Raw genomic sequence first — 24,753 nt, 5'->3', positions numbered from 1 at the left:
AAAAAACATTTGCAAAGTTAAGTTGAATGCATACAAATAGATATCCAAGTTGTAGTGTATATTGTTGTCCAGTTTCCACTGGACGTCACTTTATATAAGTGGTAAGTTCCCCTTTTCCAAACTTTTCTTTCTGGTGCCATTTACATGTTTCAGAGTGGGTCAGGTAGAGGCAAGATTACTATAGCTTGCCCATGTCAGGAATCTGTAGAAACAAAAATAAATTAAAATGCCCATATACTGATGGCTGCAGCAGCCTTAAGCAGTAAATTATAAGCTGTGAATTTTATGATTGGTAATGATAGGATAAATCATAAACATGACTTGAGTGTCTGTGTTCAATATTGTGCTGTTAAAGTGTGTTCTAGAACCTTGGACACCTTCATTATCTGTACTGGCAGGAGTGTGGACTTCCCTTGCTTAGCTACAGAAATATTGTTTCTCAGGTGTTGTTGTACTTACACTGTGTGCAGCGCTTCCAAAACAAAAGGAATTTTTAAACTATAGGAGTGCAAATCCTAGTCATGCACTGCACAAGCTACCATTTTGTTTTTGTTAATGATTTCATATTTAATTGGAAGACTTTGTAGTTAAGCTCTTATCAGGTTCCTGCAGAAATTACAACTTACTGCACCAATGGCATTGAAGGGCCTCTTTTTCACATTCATCTTGCCAGAGAATAAAATTGATCTTGATTGTTGGTAATGTGGTTGCCTAGTGCTTTTTGTTCATCATTGTTACATTTTTCCATTTGAAAGGCAGAAAAGTAAGAAGTGGAAATCTGTCTAATACTGCATGCCTTATTAATATGCCTTGTTAGATGCAAAATACACTTTAGTATTCCAGAGTTAGAATGGGGATGGCAATTTGCCATCAAGCTTCTTAACTTGTGTTCCTGACTGAGAAACAAATAAGAGTTTTGATATTTACTGCCCTTTTGTGACAAACTGATGTCCCATCCAAACAGTCTTTGCATCTCACCTGTGTGTTAAGCCTTTGTATTAAGGCTGCACTACCTCAAATCACATGCAAGACATACACAAATTTTTAAAAAGGAAAATGCCATCAAGGGCAGTGCATAAAGACTTGGACACAGAGAAAAATAGGAGAAAGAATAAAGTAGTTTTGGCTGATCTTTATGTTCTTCTTTGAGAGGTATAACTGGTTACAGCGCTGTAACTCATTTGCTGGAGGGAAGGTCAAGTGAAGTATTCCAAAGGCACATTTGAAGATAAGTGATGAAGGAAATTATCCAGCACTCATTCTAGGGAGAAGCTATGAGATTATAAGTGTGCTTGTGCCATTTGCTGTTAATAATGGCTTGTATGCCTTGGAGAATATAAACCACATAAAGTGCAGACACATGGCTAAAGTATGTGAAGCATCTATGAGATTTTTGAAAATCATGTCTAGTTGGTTAGTATTAATTACAGATTAATATTTTAATTGGGAGAAGTGCTGCACCAAGTGTTACTCCTTGCCCAGTGAGGGGTATGGATTGAAATGAGGAGTAATGGTGATGAAAGGTCAGGCAAATCTGTGAGGCATGTTGGAGTGAGGCACTATTGTAGAGGAAGGTGGTGAAGGCATCTGGTGAGAGCTGAATTTATCAGGTGAGAACAGAGTCCCATATTATGGGATGTGGAGGAAGGATCATTATTAGTTATTGCATGTTGAGGGTAAAAGAGAAGGTGTTAAATGATGAAAAAGGGTCACTTACCACATTAAAAACAAGTTGTCCATGTTTGCCAGCCTAAAAAGCATTGCTATGTGAAATCCACTTATGGGGAAAATACAGACCAGATTATGGGTCATGTTCTTACACTTGATTAAAGCAAAAAAACAAAACCAACAAACAAAACCCTCAGAAAGATCAAGGAAGAAACTGGCAGAATCATGGAAATGTTTCCTTTTGAGTAGAGACTGGATATTCACAGAAGATGGAGAGCTGGTGAAAATACAAAAGATAATAACATATGATACAAATAATATAAGATGCATAAGATACAAATAATATACATAATAATATAAGATACAAAAAGATAACAACAATAATGAAAAGTGAATGGAGTAGCTGAGATTGCTGAAAGACATTGGGGCTTTAGAAAAGAAAGTAGCAATTTGACATGTCAGATGTTCTGTGACAGAGAAACAAATAAAAACCAAACCACTGCAGTCCTGTAAATGAAATATGGTAGTAAGACTTAGTATTTTATATGAAATATTAATTTCCTTTCCTATAGTAAATATGTGTTTTGTCATTTTGTTGTGGCATTCTTCAATATTTGCCATGCTAGGCTGATGGCAATCTTCCCCAAGCTTCTGTTGGCTTAATTTTTTTTTCTTTTTTTTATTTTTAGGTTTTCAAAAATCTCGGTACGGATGTGCTTAAATCTGCTTTTGAAGGTTACAACGCCTCTGTTTTTGCATATGGACAGACGGGGTCTGGCAAGTCCTACACCATGATGGGAAATGCGGTATGTTGTGTTTGCTTTGAACTGTAGAATGCCAGCTTGGAAGGACCCTCAAGGATCATTGTGTCAGCATTCAGGAGCACACAGAATCACAGGATATGATTCCATGCAGGTGCTTTTATTGAGAGCTCTGGGAATCAGGGGTCCAGACCCAAATCTCTGACTCTGACATGGCTTTTGAGCTGAATGTATTTTATATTCTATTAATATATAACTTACATATTAATTATTAAACTCATATTGTTCTATTGTATACATTGACATGAGTTTCTCGTGATCTTTCTTAGGCTCCTGACCACAGTTTCTCATGATTATTCTTACGATGAAACAGTAATTATATTTAATTACTAAACAATCATCCAATCTAATAAATATATCATTTATCATGTACTCGCTACACAGGTGCAGTTCTAGCAAGGTACAAGGCCTTCATGTACCTAGAGTATTTATTTTTCCAGGGGCTTCTAAGCTTAGTTTTCCTTTTAACCCTAAATCCCCATGATTTTAAAACCTTTTTACTATCAATTTGGTCCAACTTTTCTTGGTAAAAGCATGGTCATGACAAGATGGCCCAGCATCCTGTTCAGATGAATCTTGAAAGTGTTGATTGTTGGGAATCCACCACTCCACTGGGGACATAATTCCAATCACCAATTGTTCTCATGGAAAACTGTCCTCTTGTATCCAGTCCTATTCTCTGCAGGAGTAATTTGTGTCTATTACCACTGTCTTTTGCATGTGACTCCTTGTAAATAGGGGTCTCCACCTTCTCTGTAGGCACTTGTTAAATACTGGAACATAGTTATAAGGTCTCCTCAAAGTCTTCTATTCTCAAGGCTGAACAAATCCAACTCTCTCTGCCTTTCTTCATGTGGCAGCTTTCCAGTACTTTGGTCATCCTTGTTGTCCTTCTCTGGACCCTTTTCCAGCCTGTCCATATATTTTTTGTATGGCAGAGACCAAAACTGAATGCAGTATTCTAGATGTGGCCTGACAAGTGCTGAGTAGAGTGGAATAATGACTTTTTCATCTCTGCCCTGGTTGCTGTGATGCAGTCCAGCATCCTGTTGGCTGTCTTTGCCACACTGTTTGCTCATGTTGTGCTTGGTGCCCACAGGACTCCCAGTCCCTTTCCACAGAGCTGCTCTCCAGCCTGATAGATCCCAGCCTTTGCTGCACTTCTGGATTATGTTCTCTCATGTGCAAGACCTTATATTTGTTGAAATTCATAAGGTTCTTGTTAGGCCACTATTCCAGTTTATCCAGGTCTTCCTTTGGGGTGGCTGTCCCTTCTAAAGCATTGATTTCCCCACTCGGTTTGGTGTCTTCATCAGACTTTGTTGTGGTACTCTTGGTCCCATTGTTCAGGTCACATATGAAGAGTTAAACAGCTTTGGGCCCAATATTGATTCCTGAAGACCCCACTCATGACAGGTTTCCAGTTTTACAAGGAGTTATTTGCCACCACCCTCTGAATGCAGCCTGTAAGCCACTTCCCACCCACCACACAGACCCCCCCATAACACATTAGTTTCTTTAGCAGCAGGCTGTGGGAAACCACGTTGAAAGCCTTGAAGAATTCCAGGTAGACAACGTCCAGTTCCTGTGCCACATCGAGTGAGCAGGTGTATATTTTTGTTGGAATTTATTAAAATTACAGTGTTGCAGGAGCATGTTTTTAATAGGATTTTTAATACTGCTTCTGTCTGTATGCTACTAACCCTTCCATGTATCACACCTTCTAACCAGTAATTTTTGCTCAGTAACAAAGCCAAAAATTTCTGATTTTACTGCTGATTTTCTATGCCCAACTTGAGACAAAAAAGAAAAGGAGATACTGATTTTGAGAAAATTAATGATCAGCTTTTTCTGGAGGTATGTGCTTTTTAAACCTCTTTTGAAGACTCAGAAGATTAAAATAGATCCTTAGAGAAGGCTGTCAGGTGAGAAGCAGAAGTTGGGCATGACAGTAGTTAATCAAATCCTTAGGAGATTGTACAGTATATTTAATTTTAAGGATTATGTCCTATTGAGCACTGCAGGAAGAGGAGGGTGTGATAGGAGATATTTAGCAGTTTGTGAATGAGGGATGGGAGTGGTTTCTTGCAGTTGCCTCTGTTCAAGAACAGAGAGAACCCACTAAACTTTTGGGAGTGGTGCAGTTTAGAAAGACTGACTGATGAAGCTTGTTTGCCAAGCAGCCTCTGCAGGTTTCATTCTTTAATCCTTGGGGAAAGAAATGTATTGTGTCTTCTCCCAGTATAAATGAAAAGAAGAATATTAGCACTTTCCCTTTTTTTGGATAGATCACTCTTCTGAAATGTATTAAGATTGGGGTCTTTGTACCTCCTCTAGCTTAGGAGAGTAAATTAGCTGTAAATCTTTCTCTTTCAGTTGTTACAAAATGCATAGCTTTATATTTACCTCAATATCATGAGCAGAATAGACTTTTGTAACCAGAAAAGATCTCACAACCTAGGCGTGGATTTCTGTTTCAGAAATTTATAAAAGTGACAGTTTTATGAGACTGCCTCACTATATATAATGACTGTAATTATCAAAACAGTTTGCAAATGAATAGGTGCTGGAGTTTGTTTGACACTATTCAATAATAAAGGTCTAATCTTCTTGGCATGATACATAAATACATGAATCTGGCTTTGTATAGAGTGCCTATAAAATATACTCAACTGGCAAATTAAATGCTTCAAAATTGATGGCCTGTCAGGCCCTGTACAGTGTTATAAGAAAACTTGAATTGTAAATAAGTATTCTTTCTTCCCTACTTCTATTTAAAAAGCTTGGGTTCTGTTCTCATTTTGTTTTCAGTGTTTGCTGTTCCTGGCTCTGGAAGGCTTCTTCTGCAATTCTTTGTACAGCAATCATTTCAAGGAGTATGTGGGCCAGTTAGAATGTTGAGCAGAGATACTGAAATGAGCAGAGATATATAAAACATGAGGAAATTCAGACTTGGATATGCAGAGAAGGCAAGACTATGGGGGATTAAAAGTATTCTAAGACCTGAAGGGCTGCTACAGAAAGCAAGAGAATAATTTGCTCCTTATGGTCAAGGTATATGGGCAAACCTCAGTACATTTAAATTGCAATAAGGATTTTTCTGGTTAGATAGCACAGAAGAAGAACAGGCTTTTAATGAGAAAATTCAGTTTTTGAATGAACTGCCTATTTTGGTTCTTCTGATTTTCATGTCTGGAAACTCTGTAGTCCAGAAAAAAAATAGTCAAAGCTGTAGTTGATCCTGCTCTTTCTAGGGAGTGAAAAGGTGAAAGTGTTTAAATATAGTTTCCAGTAAAGAGTGTGCATTCTTTAAGATGTACATTTTACCAGCATAATACTCTGGGAAACTGTGTGTGCTTCCTTTCTCAATATTATATTGCTGAGGTTGAAATTACTCAATTACAGCTTGTACTTCCTATTTTAAGCCTCTCTCTGTGGTTGCTGGATTATGTCAGTCACAAATGATTTACCTAAAACTTTGTGATGGATCTTCCATGTTTTTTCCCCTAAGCTTTAATTAAAACTATTCAGGTATTTCTAAGCATAAGATGAAAGAAAAGTATTTTCCCTCTTCTGTTGTGTTAAAAAAAAAAAAAAAAAAAAAAAATGTGTGTGGGAATTTCCAACAATGACCTATGGAATTTTACCTGGAAATAGATACTGATTATTGACATATGTTGGGAAAGGCTGCTCCTCTGTTGTCAGAGGCAAGTGTCTCAAAAAAAAGCTGGATTAATCTTCAAGTTTCTCCCTTAATCTAGGATTTCTTTTGATTTTTTTAAACCCAAGGTGCAGTCATGTGAAGAACTAGGAAAGAGAGGAGCAGAGAACAGATTATTTCAAAGACTGAAGCTTTGTTTGAGAAGGATAGTGAGACTCTGATTAAGAGGAGGAAGAAGCTGGGAAAAGGCAGAATGGAGGGATAAAGTATAATTTATAAAGCAGAAGTGCCTGGATGATGAACTGGGAATTTTATTTGGGCAAAGGAACGAGGAAGAGAAACTCAGAGGTGGCACCTGGAACAAGATTGCTGTGACAGAGAATGCAGAGGGAAATGGAAGAATGAGTCAGAGGGACCAGTATGGTAGCAAAGTTGAGTAAGCTTGGGCAGAAAGGGTTGGATTTTTGTCCAAGTAGAAGAGAAATCTTTGCCCATGGAACACTAGCTCTGACAGAGTTTGGTGCAGAGGGAGTTCCATTTGCTTTGTGTTTTCCTGTTGCCAGTTATTTGTAGAATCCCACCAGGCAAACCCTTAAGTGCTTGGAGTGCCTAGTCTGTGTTCACATTTGAATCTGTGGTCTGGCTTGTCCTAATTTGCATCCTGCTTAATTATAAGGCCTCTGACTCCAACCACGAGAGCATTTCTTGTTGCAGTGGTAAATAGCCCATCACATTGAATCTTAACGTGTGTTTAGACTGGAAGGAAATTATAGCTGACAGACTGTTCTGTGAGCTGCTCCTGAGCCTGGAGCTCTTACCCCAAAGCTCATTTGTATGTTTACATCCTGTTCTGTTATTCCAGGGAGCCATGGCTCTGAGGAACTACCATCTCCCTGAAGCAGTGAGGAGATGTCCTCAGCAGGAGTTGGTCACCTGCCTAATCGTACTTGGTGGGAATGGGGCAGCTGGGAGTGAGCACCCCTATGTCAGATGAGACCAGACCAGATGAGAATGTGTGGCACTCTCCTGCTCCTCTGCTGCTGGGGAAAGCCCTCACTATAGCTGACTGCTTGACTGGAGAGGGCTCATCCTGGACCAGCAGGGAAAACTGCATGCTAAATTTCGGGGTATCTCAGTGGGATGGGTCTTACTCGGTTTGCTTTATTAAACCAACCAAGCATTTAATGCATAAAAGCTCTTTATCTACAGAGACAAACATTCAGTAGTTAATATCAAATTAAATTTGGCTGGACTGTGGGATATGGTGAATGAAGATTTAACTTTGTCACCGTGTACTATTTTATTCAGAGGACCTGTTGCACTTTTCAACATGGGAAGGACTGTGACCTGGAAATTGGGGGTTTGAATGAAAATGCCCCGTGGCTGTTTGTATATGGCTCTTGTCCTGTTCTCTGCAGTTGTCCACAGTGAAATGAGATAGAAGCAGTTAAAGATATTGGTGAGATAAAGCAGTTCATGACTTACTCTGGGGAGCCAGTCTCTGCCTTTGGGCAGTTGGGATTATTCAAACTGAATGAGAGGGACAAGATGTATTCCAGTAGCAAAGAAATGAAGCTGGTTGTACATTCCACACACAAAAGAGTTAAAGTGGCCAAGTGACTGCAGTAAAATAAAGGGCAAGAGAGTGTTTGCTGAGAGATTTTAATTTTTTTCCCCTTTCTGGAGTCTTAAACTCTCCATTAATCATGTAGGGTTTTATTTTTCAAAATAGATTGTGCATGCATATATAGCCTTGGAATTAAGAACTGTTGTTATTGCAGGGTGATGCAGGTTTGATACCTCGGATTTGTGAAGGATTATTCAGCAAAATAAGTGAAAAAACAAAGCGGAATGAGGCATCCTTTCGAACAGAAGTCAGGTAGGTCTTGGCATGTTAAGAGTTTGCAGGTTATCAAATTTGTTCCAGTTTCAAACAATCTGTTTCACTTTAGCTCTGGGAAAAGTGCATATTTTTCAAAAATAACTTTTTACGCTTGGCCTCAGTCCTGTAATTGATTTTTGTTGGCAGTTCTAGTCAAAATGTGCAGTACTTGTACCTTCAAGCCAAGAGCTGTGCATACTGTGTCATTTATAGGATAGTGCAAATGCCTTTGCTACTGGACAGCATCTTCCTTTTTTATTACCCTTTATTTCACACTAACATTAGGAGACCTTGCTGTTGCTTATGTCTGCTTTCTTTCCACTTTCTTCTTGCCTTTTTGGCTTTTTCCTTTATCATAATAACTTCTCTGAGTATTTTGCTTTCATACTTGTGTTTGTATGCCTTTCCTTTTATAAAAGACTCTTGAAACAGTCAGTGGCTTTCTATTCTTTTTCTTTCAGTTATTTGGAAATTTATAATGAACGTGTGAGAGATCTTCTCCGACGGAAGTCATCAAAAACGAATAATTTACGAATACGGGAACATCCAAAAGAAGGGCCATATGTTGAGGGTAAAAACACTTTAATTGTTTTACACTGCATATTTTATTACCTTTATATGTTCTAAAATGTAGTATCTAATTATATAGGGCATTTTATCTTTTAAAATATAAATTATGATGGATGCAGTGCCTTACTTTGGTAAAAAAGCATTGAAGGAATAGCTTCTAATTTTGCATTTCTACTTGCTTTCCCAATCCAGAAATTATTATAGAGTTTTTTATATGTAAATTTATAACACATTTTTAAGTAATGTTAAGAGACGCAATTGGTTTTAACAGTTTGTTGACTATAATTTATAAATCTTAGATATTTGGATGAAATGAAAACCTATTAGGATCTAATTGTCTTAATCTGTTCTCTACCAGGGAAGGTTTATGTCTCTTGTGGGAATATGCTCATGTTATTCCACTAAATAATTGAATAAGATTACATATTTTTTTTTTCCTTTTTACTGTAAATGTGTAAGTTGTCCAGTGTTCATATGAAGCCTCATTCCTTTCCTTAGGTGATAAACAAGTATGACAATAAACACTAATTGAAGCAATAGTTTGCAGTAATGAGGGTAATTTGAATCCTTTTGTAAAGAAAATTAAGGACGTATATGAGCCTACTGTAACACTCTGCTTTTCTTCAGACTTGTCTAAACATTTAGTCCAAAATTATACTGATGTGGAGGAGCTTATGGATGCAGGAAATATAAACAGGACAACGGCTGCAACTGGAATGAATGATGTTAGTAGCAGGTCACATGCTATTTTCACAATCAACTTCACTCAGGTAACAAAACAAAACTCCTTTGAGAGATTGGACATGTTTCTTTAGAGCATAGTGATCTGTTTGTTTCTATGTAGCAAACTCCTTTTCTAATGACTTCTGCTCTTCATTGTTGTTTTTGGGGGCTTTTTAGAAAGCCCATGGACGACCTGCTATATGAAGACAGCTTGGAGGTGGGGGAGAAATTGAGTGTAAATTTGTCTATGTGTGCTATAACTTATTGAAAGCAATATATAAATATAAGACAAATATTGTAAGCTTAATTAAATTAATGCAGCACATGGTCACTGCATCATGTAAATTACAACTCACAGTGTCATTGCTTGTCTGTAAATGACAAAAAAGTTGCAATTACAATTTAAAGAAATAATATGGGAGTTATGCAACCATTGATCATCGAATGTCTTTCGGTGGTGTCTCTAGTACACCTGTCTTCTCAAGATCTCCTATTGTAAACGAGTTAAATTCAGTGATGTTATGAAAAAGGCCACTACATTTTATTCAGTAAAAATGCAGTATTTATTAGCTTAACATGCCTTTCTTTGTTTTATTTTTTCTTTTCTTTAGGCTAAATTTGATTCTGAAATGCCTTGTGAAACAGTTAGCAAGATTCATTTGGTAGATCTTGCTGGAAGTGAGAGAGCAGATGCCACTGGTGCCACAGGGGTTAGATTAAAGGAAGGAGGGAATATTAACAAATCTCTAGTTACTCTGGGAAACGTAATTTCTGCCTTAGGTAAGTCTCTGGTTTTTGTGCTTGTCTGTCTTGTTTTTAGTTATTAAATACCTTTGTTTACTTACACAAATAATGGCGTATCACATTTTTGAAAACGAATGCAAAGATGTAATTTTAATCCTTTTTGTATCTTCTCATCACAGCTGATTTATCTCAGGATGCAACAAATCCTCTTTCAAAGAAGAAACAAGTATTTGTGCCTTACAGGGACTCAGTGTTGACTTGGCTATTAAAAGATAGCCTAGGAGGAAACTCCAAAACTATAATGATTGCCAGTAAGTGGTTTTAATTTACTCTTTTTGAATTCTGAATAGTTCATGCTTAATAGGAGTGGATGTAAATATTTAGATTCCAGATGTTGAGGCAGAACATAGTTTACACATATTGATGATTTCTTTCTTTCTGAGCTTGCTAGTAACATTCTGGTTTTCACTTACACTCTGCACTCTGTAATTAAAGCTTTGTACATCTGGTACTAGTATGTGAATCAGTTGCTGTTCCAAGCTGGTTTTTTTGTTAGTGGCAAGCTGGTCTCTCTTGACATCCTGTGGGAAAGATGGTCACTTTTATCTAGCCTTCTAAAAGTACATAACATTTTAAGTTCTTGTCTAAGAAGTTTTTTACCCATAGGAAGGTCTGCAAGGATCACTTAGTTTAAACCCTACCTATGCCATATGTATTGCAGGTTTGTCAAAAAATTGCAAAGGGAATTCCATTCCCAAAAAAAACAAAGTGAAGCCAGGATGATGTTTAAAGGGAGGTGAGGATTTTGGATGTTGGAAATCATAGAATGGTTTGGGTTGGAAGGGACCTTAAAGATCGTTTAGCTCCATCCTTCCTGCCATGGACAGGGACATCTTTCACTGGACCAGTTTGCTCTGAGCTCCATCCACCCCAGCCTTGTTTTGCTGGTGGACAGGGTCAGAGACACAGACACCAAATTAAAGAACTATATTTACTATAATGTAAAACTATAAATAATCACAAAAGGATAAGCTAAGCAAAGCACATAATAATTAGCTAAGAATTACAAAAAGATAAGCTAAGAAGAACACAATCATTACTATGAAAGAATATAGAAAGAAACTACGAAATATGAATACTACGAAAGAAATTCTATAGTATAGTAGAGAATATAGCCTACAGTGATTAAGAAAGATACATCACCAGGTTACCCTAATAAATATGCATCATCTAAGTCTGAGAGACATCAGCTGTGGGGGGAAGCTGTCACAGCAAAGGACTGGAGAGCCACACCTGGTAATTGGGAATCCACCTCAGGCCATGGGGCTCTCCCACTTCTCTGTGACAGTGGCCCAGTTTTTATCTGTTAAATAAACAAGCAGACGTAATTTCTAATTTTATTCTCCTGTTGGCTTTCTCCCAAAACCTGGCATAGGCTCAAGGAGGAACCAAGGGAGTTGTATTTGATTGTAATACCCCTCCTAATAAGGCCAGATGTAGCCTTACCCATTTTCTAGATATATAATGGTAAATACATGCTTTGCCAATAAATGAACATATATATATATAACAATACTCTCTTAATGACCAAATATATGTATAAAATTTGGTTGGAAGGTTCATTTATATGTCAACTTTGTCTCAGGGCCTATTGTTCAAGCCTTAGAACTTCATTGTTTCAGTGCCTCACCACCTTCTGGGTAAAGAATTTTGTCCTAATATCTGATGTCATCTCTCCACTTTTAGCCTAAACCAGCCCAGGATATGGCAGGCTTCCTGGGCCTTGAGCACAGACTGCTGGTTCATGTTCACCCACCAAGAAGAACCCCTAATTTCTTTTCTGCAGGGCTGCTTGCAATGAGTTCTTTTCCCCAGTCTGTACTCTGATGTGGGATTGTCCTGACCCAGGTGCAGCACCTTGCACCTGGATTTATCAGCCCTCAATTGGTCCCTGTGGGCCTGTGTGAGGAGAGCAGCTCTGAAATTTCTTTCACTCTCTCCTGCTCAAGTGAAATGTGGTCTTAACTGTTATAATCCCCTTTAGGGAATTTGGGATAGCACATAAAAATATATTTATTTTTATCAGGTTCTGGTTCTTCAGAACCAGTCAAATTCTCTGGATAGCAGTTCCTTTGTTGTAGGATTTTGGGGATGTTTTTGGAATCCATGCCACTTATTTTCCTTAGGAGAATAATAGTAGTGCCAATAGATTATTGTGGACCAGACTCTGCTTTGGTTTTCTGTAAGTAAAGCTGTGCTGGCAGCTTTCTTCTTGCTGCTTTCTTGCAGTTCCATGTTATTTTTTTCCTTTTTTTTTTTTTTTTTCCTTTTTTTTTTTTTTTCTTTTTTTGACAGAGGGATTGTGAGGAGTTTTAGAAACACTCTGAGCTTTCAGTGCCTGAACTAATGATTACAGTACCCAGCTTCTTTTTCAGCTACTTCCTCATCTATTAGTGATACTTCTAGGCTAGGCAGAGCCCTGATGGTTGATCTTTTCATCAGTAGTAACTCTCCTGGCAATGTGGTAGAATTCCCTAACAGCCCAGCAGGCTGTCCACATACATTTGTCCTGCCTTTTCTATAATTAAGCACAAAAAATTGCAGGAAGATCACTTTAAACTGTAGGAAAGGCTGTAGAAAAATATGTCTGGATATGATTTGTCAATATTTCTGTAACATATTGTAACATCCTTCCAGAAAGGGAATAATTGAGTGGAGAGGAAACAGTAGATAAAGCAGGGAAATGAGAATGTGAGCTAGGGGAATTATAGTTTCAAAGTGCATCTCCTGTAGCTCAGAGGGTCTGTACCACAAAAAAAAAAATTGTTTTTGAGAGAATGAGAAAGGACAGATTATTTTAGTTGCTTAATTAGTTTTTCAGGTGTTTTCATTGTCTGATTCTCTGGATCTCTTGTTCAGTCTGATCATTAAGATTTCTGGATGTTTTTTTCTTCTGTGTTTCCACTCATCTATTTGGATGCCTTAATTATCCTTTTAATTTGCAACATCATATATATTGTTAGGAAAATTAAGGGAAGGATAGCATTAGCACTTGCATTTAAATTGCATTGTTTTTCCTGGTTATGTTGCTTGAAAAATAATACTAATTTCTCTTGATGCATCAGCTAGCTGACAGTTCTGTGTGCTGCCAGATGCCTGCAGCTCAGGAGAACAGCTGGGTTGTAAATTATAGAAGCTCTTCTCTTGTGTTGGTTCTCCTGTCTGGTTATTTTTTGGTTTAATGTTTAATTTCCCTACTGTGTTTTACCTGAAATGTTTTTTCTTTTCAGTGATTACTTTGGTACTTAAAAAATATTCCTGACTGTTTTCCTGACTGATTTGTAAAAAATTGCAAGAAAACCTGTGAAGTATTCATATAGGACATCTATGTTTACCAAGAAAATGTAAATGTTAAATAGATTGACAGCAAGATTTCTTAGCAACACTTGGTTGTTAGACCTGATTACCCTAATACACTTATCTCACACAGTGTTTATTTATGCAAAGTAATAGTGACATGAAAGTGGTGAAGAGTTGGAACAAATTGTATCCATACTGGTAAATGATGTATTTCTATCTCTTCACCCATACTTTGAAATATAAACTAACTTCAGTAAATGAAAATATGATGCTAGATAAACTGCTTCTGATTTCATGTCCTTAGCTATTTCCCCTGCTGATGTCAATTATGGAGAAACTTTAAGTACACTTCGCTATGCAAATAGAGCCAAAAACATCATCAACAAGCCTACTATTAATGAGGATCCTAACGTCAAACTGATCCGTGAGCTGAGAGCTGAAATAGCCCGATTAAAAGCCCTGCTTGCTCAAGGGAATCAGGTTAGCTTTACTTGGAATTTATGTGTCATTTTCCTTGAGTTATAGCATCTATTTCTAGAATGTAATTATCTTTCATTATATTGATTTGAGTAAACAAGGTCTGTGAGGCTACGAATGAATATTAGTTTCCTGATGGAGTAATTTTCCATATGGCCAGCAGATTAACTCTTAACATAAGTGGGGGGGAAAATTGTCTTCCCAAAGCTTTTAGGTTTCTCATAATAAAATCTGAGCTGGACTGTGGAACAGGTAGTCAACAGAGCATAAGGAAACTGAGAGGAGCACACCTTCTGGGTCTATCCTGATGAACTGAAGAGGTACTTTGTGTAGTATCTCAAAAGAAGTAGAAGGTTTAAAGTATTCATGATGCATAAATATAAAAATGTAGAATATGAATTAATTTAAACAATACATTTTATTTGTGTTTGGCTGTGCAGTGCATTAGAAGGCACCTAACATTCTAAATATGTAAAAATATTTTCAGTAGTAATGTAAGAAAACAAAAATGCTGTGCTTCACTTTTACATGATTCTCTTTCTTGTTTGATCAGTGTGATCTGCTGGAAACAGTTGCTGCACAGGCTCAGTTAAGTCTAGTTTCTCATGTGTTCCCAGGGTGGTCAAACTAAAATAACAATAAGGAATATCCAATTGGTTCAGGCCAGTTGTCTCTTCTACAAAATGCCATTCAGATCTGCTAGATTTCATACTTGAACAAATATAGTTTGGAAGTATCTGAAGTACTACTTTAGATTTGTGGAACTATGTAATTTTGTTATAGATGGTCTGTATGGGTTGAAATGTCAGTTCATCATGGACCACTGTTAGTAGAAGGGTAGACTTCAGCTAGATTTCATGTAATAAAAAATTTGCTGAAAAACAGGATGGGAACCACTGTTGGAAGCAGAAATGGCTGTTGTAGATGATTGAAGCAGAGAGCTCTGCTTCATTACAAACAGTTTAAAAACTCTTTATGGGGTTGAATTACTTCTGCTTTTTTCATATTCTTTAGGAGGGGAAAACAAATTATTTTCAAATGATATTTTGACTTAGAGTTAGCATAGTAGATGTTCCTTGGACCCCCTTGAAATTTGAATGCTTTGACCTAGTTTCAATCTGTAAAATAGTGGTTATTGCAGAATAAATCTTGTTCAGTGGTAGGATGTAGTAGATGGCTGTGTGGGAGACAATAGAGAAGTTTATTAAATTTCTGATGCTTGATAAAACAGCAGGTGGTGTATTACGTATCCACAGTAGTATAAATCCCTGCATAATTTATTTCCTCTTTTTCTTTGTATCACCAGAACACTGTATTGCAAATGCTTCTGTAGATCTGAAGATACTGTTTACCAAAATATGGTTCTAGATTCAGTGTAGAAGGTCACATACAATGAGTACTGCCTGTGTGTTTGTGTTTAGTAATTTTCCTCTTTTAAGGCCAGTTACGCTAAGATATAGTTATTAAAGATAAAGCAGTATACATACTAAAGAAAAATGGATAAGTATTCATGCATAACAAAATTTCATGTTTTTTAGAAATATAAAGAAAGCTGTATTAGGAGTTACTTGTTATAAATGTGTCTGGGTTCCCTGTGTCTGGCCATCTGTATGTAGTGAGTGAATACAGTATTCTCAAGCCAATTTGTATTTGAAATACCTGCCTTGACAGGATTTTGATTATTCTGTTTACAGTAATATAAGATAAAGTGATTAATATTAAAGTTCAAGTTATATATATTGAAGTATGCTAAAGACTCAGAAAACTTCAACAATTGCATTTCGTTTGGTTCTCCCAGAAATTGTGACTGTTTTCTTTTTGAATTGATGTTTACTGTTCACGGTTTTAGATTGCACTCTTGGATTCTCCGACAGCTTTAAGTATGGAAGAAAAGCTTCAACAGAATGAAGCAAGGGTGAGTTATAATTTCATTAAGCAGTTTTTAAACATCAAAGAAAGGTAGGTGGTCTGCATGCAGGAGTGGTTGTAATTGTTAAGACTTTTTTTTTTTTTTTTAGTGCGTAACTAAATTTTTTCCAACCAGTAGCATTGCCTTGAGGCTAAAAAAAAAAAAAAAAAAAGTAGGTGTGTGAATAAGTAATTTTTTTATCCTACTGATATAACGTTGCAACTAAGAACAAAATACATCTTTTATATTTATGTAGCAGTTCTGTTTATGAAAATGAAATGAAAAGACTTGTTCCCTGACCAGCTTGCCTTAGTAAAAAAGTATGTTTGTAAATAGACTAGAGGGGGAAAAGCTACTTAAATCACTGTAAGAAGTAGCAAGTAATCACAGTAACAAAATACTAAGTGTGTAGAAAAATCAGCAAAAGATTATGGGGAGAATGGTCTCCTCTTCTATGCTTTGAAGTATTTTGTAACTTGCAGTGTGGGGTAGGTTTTTAGAAAATTTCAGTGTTTAAATCTGATGTGTACAACTATATGAAGTGCCTAATTATCTCTCATTTCAAGGGAGGGTCTTAGGTCTAGGTGTACTTCACAGTGTGCTTCTCACCAAGATTTTTCAAATGTAGAGGCTGCAAATAATTTCCAGGCAGTTTGGATAACTCACAGCATCCAGAAGAATCTAGCTAAAATGGTACTGTCATTTCTCTGACTAGCAATCTTTCATTCTTTATTGTGTCATTCTTTGTTAATTCTTTCCTGTGTGTTAGCTTGCTTTGAAAGCTGTTGCAAATCGGTTCAAAAAAAGAGAGTAAAAGTCATACTTTGGAAGAGGCAAGAGGGAAATATTTGGAATTATTCAAATACATGGCAGCAAATATTTAGTTCTGAATACTGCCAAAAGATGCCAATCAAATGTAGATATGATAACTTTAAGAAAAAACAGCTCTTTACCTGGTTTAAATGGTTGGGTTTACAGTGGTACTGCTTCGACCTTTAGAATTAGAAAGTTTATGTATTGCTTTGAAAATCCTGTTTTATTTATCTCCCTAGTCTTTTTGAGTACAAACAAAAAGCTTTTATCTAAGAGTAGCTCAGTAATGTAAATTGCTGACTGTAGGCTATTTAGAATAAGTTATTCATGTTCTGACAGTAACCATTGCTTGTCGTGCTCAGAAGTGTTGGCCCTGCTGTCTGGGGTGTTTATCAAGTGTATTTTATTACCTTTGTCAGCCTTGTTAAAAGGTTATGTGATTACTATTCATGATAATTACAACAGACATAATTACTGAAAATTCTTGGTAAATGTTGCAGTGGTTATAGCTTTTTTATAATTGAATGAGTGTAATAACTAATTTGTTTGTATGGATTTAAAGACTTTATCACCATATTTATATTGCCTGACAAGTATATGGTGACTTTCTTTAATGAGTTGATTTTCCTTATATAGGAATAATTTGGAGTAGTTTAATTTAAAAATGTTTCATTTAAAAGATTTAATTAAAAATGAAATTAAGTGTTTCTGAGCAATACAAATTGTTCTGGTATGGTGAATAGAGCTGTGATAGACTTCCTTCATTTTTTTCTTTAATCTTTTGAAATTTATTTTGTTCTAATGTTCTGGTTAGCAACACTAGGAATTACAGTAATGCATTGAAAAGTGTGCTTACTTGTCTTTGTTGAAATCTTGAGATGCAGGTAGAGATAAGTTTCTGTAGCTGCCATGGATGAATTTGGAGCTGATCTGCAAAGACCAAAAAAAATAGCTGCAGGTGGCAAATGGGGAAATGTTTGGAGCAACTGCACAGAATAATTATTTCTTTGTGCAATGGTGTATATGAAAGTTATCTAACGAGGTGGACAACTGCTTGATCAGGAAAGGAAGGACAAATCCTGAGCCTTCTGTTGGCCTGACCTCAGTTTGGGGGAAGGTCATGGAGTTGGGTCACCTTGAGCCTAGTCACACAACATGGAAAGAGCAACCAGGGGAATCATGCCCCGTCAGCATGGGCTTAGGAAAGGTGGATCCTGCTTGAACAACATCATCTCTTTCTAGGAGAGGATGACCTGGTTTGTGGGTGAGGAAAAGGCTGTGAATATTGTTTACCTGGACATTAGGAAAGCCTTTGATGCTGTCTCCCACAGCATTCTCTTGGTGGAACTGTCTCTTCATGGCTTGCACAGGTGCATTGTTTCAGAAAAATATGTGGATGGCTGAACCAAGAGAAATGGTGGAGTTAAATCCAGTTGGCAGCCGGTCACCAGTGGTGTTCCCCAGGGCTCAGTATGTGGGCTAGTCCTTTTTAATGTCTTTGTGGATGATCTGGACGAGGGGAACAAGAGCACCCTCAGCCAGGTTACAGATGGCACTAAGGTGTGTGGGTGTGTTGATCTGCTGGAGGGTAGGAAGGCTCTGCAGAGGGATCTGGCCAGGCTGGATCCATGGGCTGGAGCCAGTGGCATTGGGTTCAATAACCCAATTGTTGTGTGCCCTTGGCTCACAGCACCAGGCAGCACCACAGCCTGGAGCAAAATGTGAAATGTGTCCCCAGAAAAGCACCTGGGGGTGCTGGGTGACAGCAGCTAAACATGAGTGAGCATATGCCCAGGTAACCAAGAAAGCCAGTGGCACCTGGCCTGAGTTTGGATAACTCACAGCATCCAGAATAATCTAGTATAATGGTACTGTCATTTCTCTGAGTAGCAATCTTCCATTCTTTATTGTATCATTCTGTGTTAATTCTTTCCTGTGTATTAACTTGCTTTGAAAGCTGTTGCAAATTGGTTCAAAAATTGGTTAATTCTTTCAGCAGTAGTGTGGCCAGCAGGATCAGGGAAGTGATTCTTCCCCTGTGCTGGCACTGGTGGGGCCACACCTCGAGTGCTGTGTTCAGTTCTGGTCCCCTCATTGCAAAAAGAGCCCTGAGGTGCTGGAGTGAGTGCAGAGAGGGACAGTGAGAGCTGGAGAAGTAGGACCACAAGTGAGGGAGGAGTGGCTGAGGGAGCTGTGGTTGTTAACCCTGGAAAAGGGAGGCTCAGGGGTACCCTCACTTTCTCCAGCTACCTGAAAGGAGGCTGTAGCCAGGTGGGGCTCAGTTTTCTCCCAGGTATAGGACTAAAGGAAATGACCTCAAGTTGCATCAGGAGATGTTTAGATTGGATATTAGGAAAAATTCCTTAATGGAAAGGGTTATCAAGCACTGGGAAAAGCTGCCCAGGGAAATGATTGATTGACCATCTAGAGATGTTTAAAAGACCTATAAATGTGGCCCTTCAGAGGGATGTGGTTCAGTAGTGGCTTGGCAGTGCTGGGTTAACAGTTGGACGTGATGATCTTAAGGTCTTTTCCAACCTAAATGATTTTATACCCAGCACTCTCCCTGTCTGTAATGCCTGTGCAAGCATCTTCTCACTTGTGTGCAGATGACAATGAAGTGGGTAGTTGCTGAGTTGCAGCAAACTTTGCTCTGGTTCTCTCCTGAAGCCTGCTGCTCTGCCTCCTCCTCTGCATGCCATCCTCTGGAGGGGATTTTTGCCTTAACATGCCTACCTGTGCCATGGGAAAGGAGCTGTCCTGTTATAGCTAAGGGAACAATCTGTGTCAGTAAACTTCGTAGGATTAAAGCACTTTATGAAACTATTTAAAGGTAGACAGTTTTTTAAACTAATTATCCCAGACTTTCCTTTCGTCTTACAGTGTAAATAAGAATTTTGTAAATGTGTAAATAAGTGTATTGAGGGAGAAGTACTGTAAAAATGGCAATTATTGCAGGAGCATCAGTGCTCTTCTAAATGCTTAAGTATTAAACTTCACAAAGAATTACACAGATACTTAGTACTTCTTTGAGAATGCATTTATCAAGAAATTTGGAAGAGATGTAATTTTCTTCAAAATTTGTTTTCTTTCATAGGTACAAGAACTGACCAAAGAGTGGACTAACAAATGGAATGAAACTCAAGATATTCTGAAAGTAAGGCAAATAAATAATTTTTCCTCTTGGCATTTGACCGAGTATTTTCCTTACAAAAAACCAAACTTTTCTAAGTAATCTTCTTTGGCTCGGCTCCTTGTGTTATTTACCATAGTGACCACACACTGCAAAACATTTTCTCTCTAACAAATCTTTAAATTGCTGAATGGTTTTATTGAATTACAAATGCAGAAAGCCTGGGCCAGGGACAAATGGATCCCTCATATCCTTGGTATTTCTGTGGTATCACAAGGCCTGTGAATAATCACTTCTTATCTCACATTGGGTATCTCAGTGGATGCAGTGCATAGTAGATATGGATTTTCCATTGTCCTGGTGAAATTTTATATTGGTATTTGGTGCATTAAGGTGGCTGGCTGAGGTTATATTTTAATGGGCTAGTTGATGATTCCATGCATTTGTACAAGCACATATGTGCATGCACACATATGCAGAGTAATAATTCCCACAAGTTGTTTTTTAACATGTTAACTAATATTTTTGTTGCCAGCTGTTTTAACTGTTCTGTTAAATAAAAAATTTGAAAATTAGGCTTAAGCTTTCAGGATTTGCTGAACATAGCTTGTTTGTAGTGCAATTCAAGCAAGCATTTAGAAGTAATTCTTTAATTCTCCATATCGCTGATCTCAAACTTGATTTTTCTTATATCACTTTTTGGTTTCTTAAATTTTTTCTTCAAGTCCACCACTTTCATCTGACTTCCACATGAGTTGAATGGCTCTGTGAAGAATGTATAGCACAGAGAATGGAGCAGGGTTGGTAACTACTTACCAGTTGGCTTGACAGAATGGACTGTTTAATGTCTGTCTAGACAGTGAACTGGGAATTATCAATTTCATACTCATCAGAGATGTTTTGGCTACATCTTTATGTTATTTTGGGTTTTTTTTGAAGCATCTATACATACATAAAACATTGTTAATTCTCTCTTTATTCACTTGTAGATTGGGAAGTCCATTGTCACATGCAGCATTTGTGAATTTTGGTCAATTGTGGAAGTGAACATTATGTTGCAGATGGGAAGTTTTGAAAGCTCTATGTTGGAAATGCACTGATTCATGCACATAAAATATAGAATCAATGGAGGTGTTAACTGAACAATACATATAAACAAGGGAAAGCTGCATTTGTTAAATATGTGAATCTAAAGAACTTAAACACAGAAGCTGTAATTTCTGATTTTCTAGTACTGACCTTTCTTAGCATGATTCTTGCAGCTTCGGTATGAACTGCACTCTCATAGGATGATATTTGAGTGTATGAATATGCCTTATATTCCACTTCTGGGTTAAAGGTAGTTGATTAAACTTTGTCACCCAAACACCCTGAAAATCTGCGAAAGATTTCTTAGTTGTACTGTTCTATTTTACACTATTTCACTAAAGTGATCCATATTTTTATTCACTTCTTGTTTAATGATTCGTGAAATCACTGACAGCATATGAGTGGGAAAGAGCTTTTTGGAAGTTTGCCAGGCTGAGTCACCAGAAAGCAGATTTTAAACTTCAGAGGGCAGTGGTGCTTTTTGTTATGGATTATCTGTGAGTTCACTGGGGTTTTTGTTTTGTCATTTACGTCCCTCCCTTGCACACAGACACTGTACACATTGTAATTTGTAAAAACAGATTGGCTTGGCACTATGAGAAGTGAGACTGTCTTTGTATGTCCACATCACTGAGGTCACATCTGCTACTTTCCCCATGCCATAATTCAGTAACTTAAAGGAAATTTTTCATTAAGGTACTTAGAACTTCATGTTTGTATTACATTTAAAACCTTCTTTCCTGGCTTTGCTATCCAGAGATAGTTGGTGCCTTCCAATTCCTGATCTGCAAAAGGCTTGGAGAATTAAAAACCATTTGCTTTTTAGTTTCTAACTCTTTTTGTTCTAAATCTTTTAGGCATATGCCTACAAGATGCAAGTACACTTATTTGTAGCTGAATGGGATTCCCTACTTTATTCTATGTAGTTATGCTTTTTTGTACTAAGTTCTAAATATTAAAGTTCACATGATTTTGAATTGATCTCACAGGCTGATGGGAAAATCTGTTCATGTTTAAATCCAAAATAATTGAGAGGATTTTGCATATGCCTTGTAAAATACAAGTAAGAATCATAGGGCATGCTGGTGTCTTCCACTAGATCAACAGATAATTGCTGGAAAAAGTTACCTGGCTTTCAATGAATACAGTGCTTTCATCAGGCAAAGATGCCTGACAAATAAATGGTGTTTTGCAAGGGAGAGGTTTCTCAATTTTTTTTACCCTTGCCAGTTATTTTTGACCTTGTTTAAAATTAGACCAGCAGCATCCAAAATGCTACCTTGAAAACAATTCATAGAGAATGGAAAATACTCTCCATCTAGAAAGTACTAAGGAACAGAAAAATCAATGTGAAGGCAGGTTTTTGATAAAAAGTATTAGACATCTTAAAATTCAATTTTTTTTAGTCAGCACTGTACCATATGTGCATCTGACATGTGCATCCCAGTATTCTTCTTTATTTCTGTTGGTGGCTTTTCTCCCCTTTGACATTTGTGCATAGTTAACCTGAAGTTACTTTTTTCCATCTGAGTATGTTGAACTATCCTATCTGCAAATGTTGTGAGTTTTGGATTTGGCATAGTGTGCAGTGGCTGAATGCCACTATCAGCTCTGAACATCTTGTACAATCTTTCATCCTGTTGATGATAGATTGGACATATCTTGGGCTGCTGGTGGTAGCACTGATAGTGAGCTCTTTTTCCTTTGTGCTTTTGGAAGAGTCCTTTTGGGGGGTGACTGTGGGTGGCTTCCTCTGGAGTCTGAAGTGTTGTCAACTCACACCTAAAGCCCAAATCTTCTCATCTTCTGCATTCCAAGCTTAGGACACTGCATTCATCAGGGCTTAAATTTGTGCTGATTCCATATGAAGGATTCTTTGTTGTGTAGCGTGGCAGGTTCTTGGTGTTGATCTGCCTGAAGTGCCAGTGTTGTTTCTAGTAGTGATGTTTGTTTTCATCCTTGGTCTTCTCACTGTAATACAAACTGACACTCTAACCTTACTTAGTATGACTGTCACCTGTCCTTGTTTTTAATAAAAGCAAATTTATTTGAATGCTTAATAAATTTAATAAATATGTGGATGATGCTTCACCATTGGGTGAAATACTGCATCAGAACCCAAAGTGATAGTGTTTGGTTTAAAGTCCACAGGCTTTGGGTTATTTCTTTAAATATCACCAAAAGATTGCACCTTAAAGAACTGTGTTGCTTTACATTGCTTCTCTGTCTTCAGATGTCTTGCAACCTCAGCACTTAACTGAAGCATTTAGCTTTCATCCAAGCTCATTGGATTTTTGTGTGATTTTTTTTTTGCCTTCTTCTAATGTTCTTTCATATACATTCCCAAAAAGAAGAGGAGGAGGGAGGAAATCCTGTTTGCTTTTTTCCTTAGTTTAGTCCTTTTTGTACTGTTCTGCTAAAGATCAATCGTGGGATCTAAGATGTTAGAGTAACCTATCCAACTTTTCTCTCAACTGGTAATTTAATGAATTGGTACGAAACTTCTTTTGATGTGGCTGCTTTGTTTGACTGCATATGTTGTCATTCTCCTAGAGATCTTTTTTATTTAGTGTCACCTTTTTTTGTCATGCTTTGTGCATTTCAATTTTTTTCTCTAACCTTTAGCAGCTTATAGAAGAATCTTTTTAAAATGTGTGCTCCTTTATATAATTCTCTGCTGGATTTTCCTCCCAACTTTCTTTTAAAATTCTTTCCCATTTTCTGTTTGTGTAGAAATTGGTATGACTTTGAGCTGTTGCCTTTTTATTGTATGTAATTTATAGCTAGTGTAAAGGTATTTAAATGCTCTTTCAAAATTATTTTCAGTTTGAAGGAGATGTAAAGTTCCCTTTTATTTGCTTATCCTGTTGTTTGATTCTGACCATGTCATTAGCTTTGTGTGTTGGTGGTCAGCCAATATCAGAGGATGTAGAGGGATCTATCATCAGAGTCTATTAAAGAAGGGATTTTTTTGTGCGTGTGTTTAATTTGTGTGATCAATAGTTTAACTAATCACTACTTCAGCTGGCTTTATCCTGTTGGATTTAGTGACACCACCTCACTTGCATCAATAATTCTGCTGCAGCACTTTCCCACATGCTTTGCAGATATGTTACTGAACACTGTTGAAGATTTATTTGATTATTCTTTTTCTTTTTTTGTGCTGTTTGGTTGACTACTGCTTAATAGTGCATATTTATGTCTTAACAATGGTTGTTAATACATGAGGAAGAAAACTGTAGATAAACTGCTTATCTTCAAGCATTAACATCTACTGTTTGTTTATATCATGCCTTTTTTTGGGGAAAATGATATACCCTTGACTTACCATGATGAATAAATACAGATTAATACAAATTTTGGTGGACATAATCGTCTAAGCAGGGGAATTTTCTTTCTTTGGGAACCTTGACTATATGCAGCAAAGACACTAGGAGACACTATATGCAGCAAAGACTATATGCAGCAAAGACACAGAGCAGCTGTGTTGCTCATTATGAGGTATAGATTAGGGTGACACAAGCAAATATATTTTATTTTAACAATTTGCTTTCCATGGTGGCTTGCATCCCATAGTGAGCTCTGTCAAGAGCAGTTTGTTGTGTTCTATATAAATGTCACATTTGTCTACATTTATTTTCATAGCCAGATAATCTTGAAACCACATTTGCTGAATGGTATTAAAACACTATTGTCTGAGTTTTTCTGCCTGAACTGCTGGGCATACATCACAATTTTGCTCTTTTATGCCTTGTTGTTACTACCTATTAACTGTGACCCACTTGTCTGGTTTTCCTCTTCTCATTTGTGTTCTACTCCAGTATGTTGCCCTTTGATGAGCATTTTTTTCCCTTTATTCTTTCATATCATTGCTTTAACAAGCTCAGTCCTCAGGTGAGAAGT

General features: G+C 37.2%; 1 protein-coding gene across 9 annotated transcripts in view; it reads left to right on the top strand.

Moving 5' to 3' along the window:
- KIF16B (kinesin family member 16B) overlaps positions 1-24,753 on the top strand; it is a 137,885-nt gene that overhangs the window by 18,361 nt on the left and 94,771 nt on the right. For 8 of the 9 annotated variants that reach the window (XM_085577210.1, XM_077781850.2, XM_031504221.3 and 5 more), the window contains 9 exons: positions 2,358-2,474; positions 7,932-8,029; positions 8,494-8,603; positions 9,230-9,372; positions 9,937-10,105; positions 10,249-10,380; positions 13,734-13,909; positions 15,756-15,821; positions 19,726-19,785. In XM_085577210.1, coding sequence (XP_085433336.1) covers positions 2,358-2,474; positions 7,932-8,029; positions 8,494-8,603; positions 9,230-9,372; positions 9,937-10,105; positions 10,249-10,380; positions 13,734-13,909; positions 15,756-15,821; positions 19,726-19,785 — 1,071 coding nt within the window. Of the gene's footprint in view, positions 1-2,357; positions 2,475-7,931; positions 8,030-8,493; positions 8,604-9,229; positions 9,373-9,936; positions 10,106-10,248; positions 10,381-13,733; positions 13,910-15,755; positions 15,822-19,725; positions 19,786-24,753 lie in introns of those variants that run through there. The other variant, XM_085577215.1, reaches the window with a different exon arrangement.

This window comes from Lonchura striata, chromosome 3 (assembly GCF_050655825.1).
Source record: "Lonchura striata isolate lonStrDom1 chromosome 3, ASM5065582v1, whole genome shotgun sequence".
Classification (NCBI taxonomy): domain Eukaryota; kingdom Metazoa; phylum Chordata; class Aves; order Passeriformes; family Estrildidae; genus Lonchura; species Lonchura striata.
Note: the sequence above shows the minus strand (reverse complement) of the source record. Positions and strands in the feature narration are given on the sequence as shown.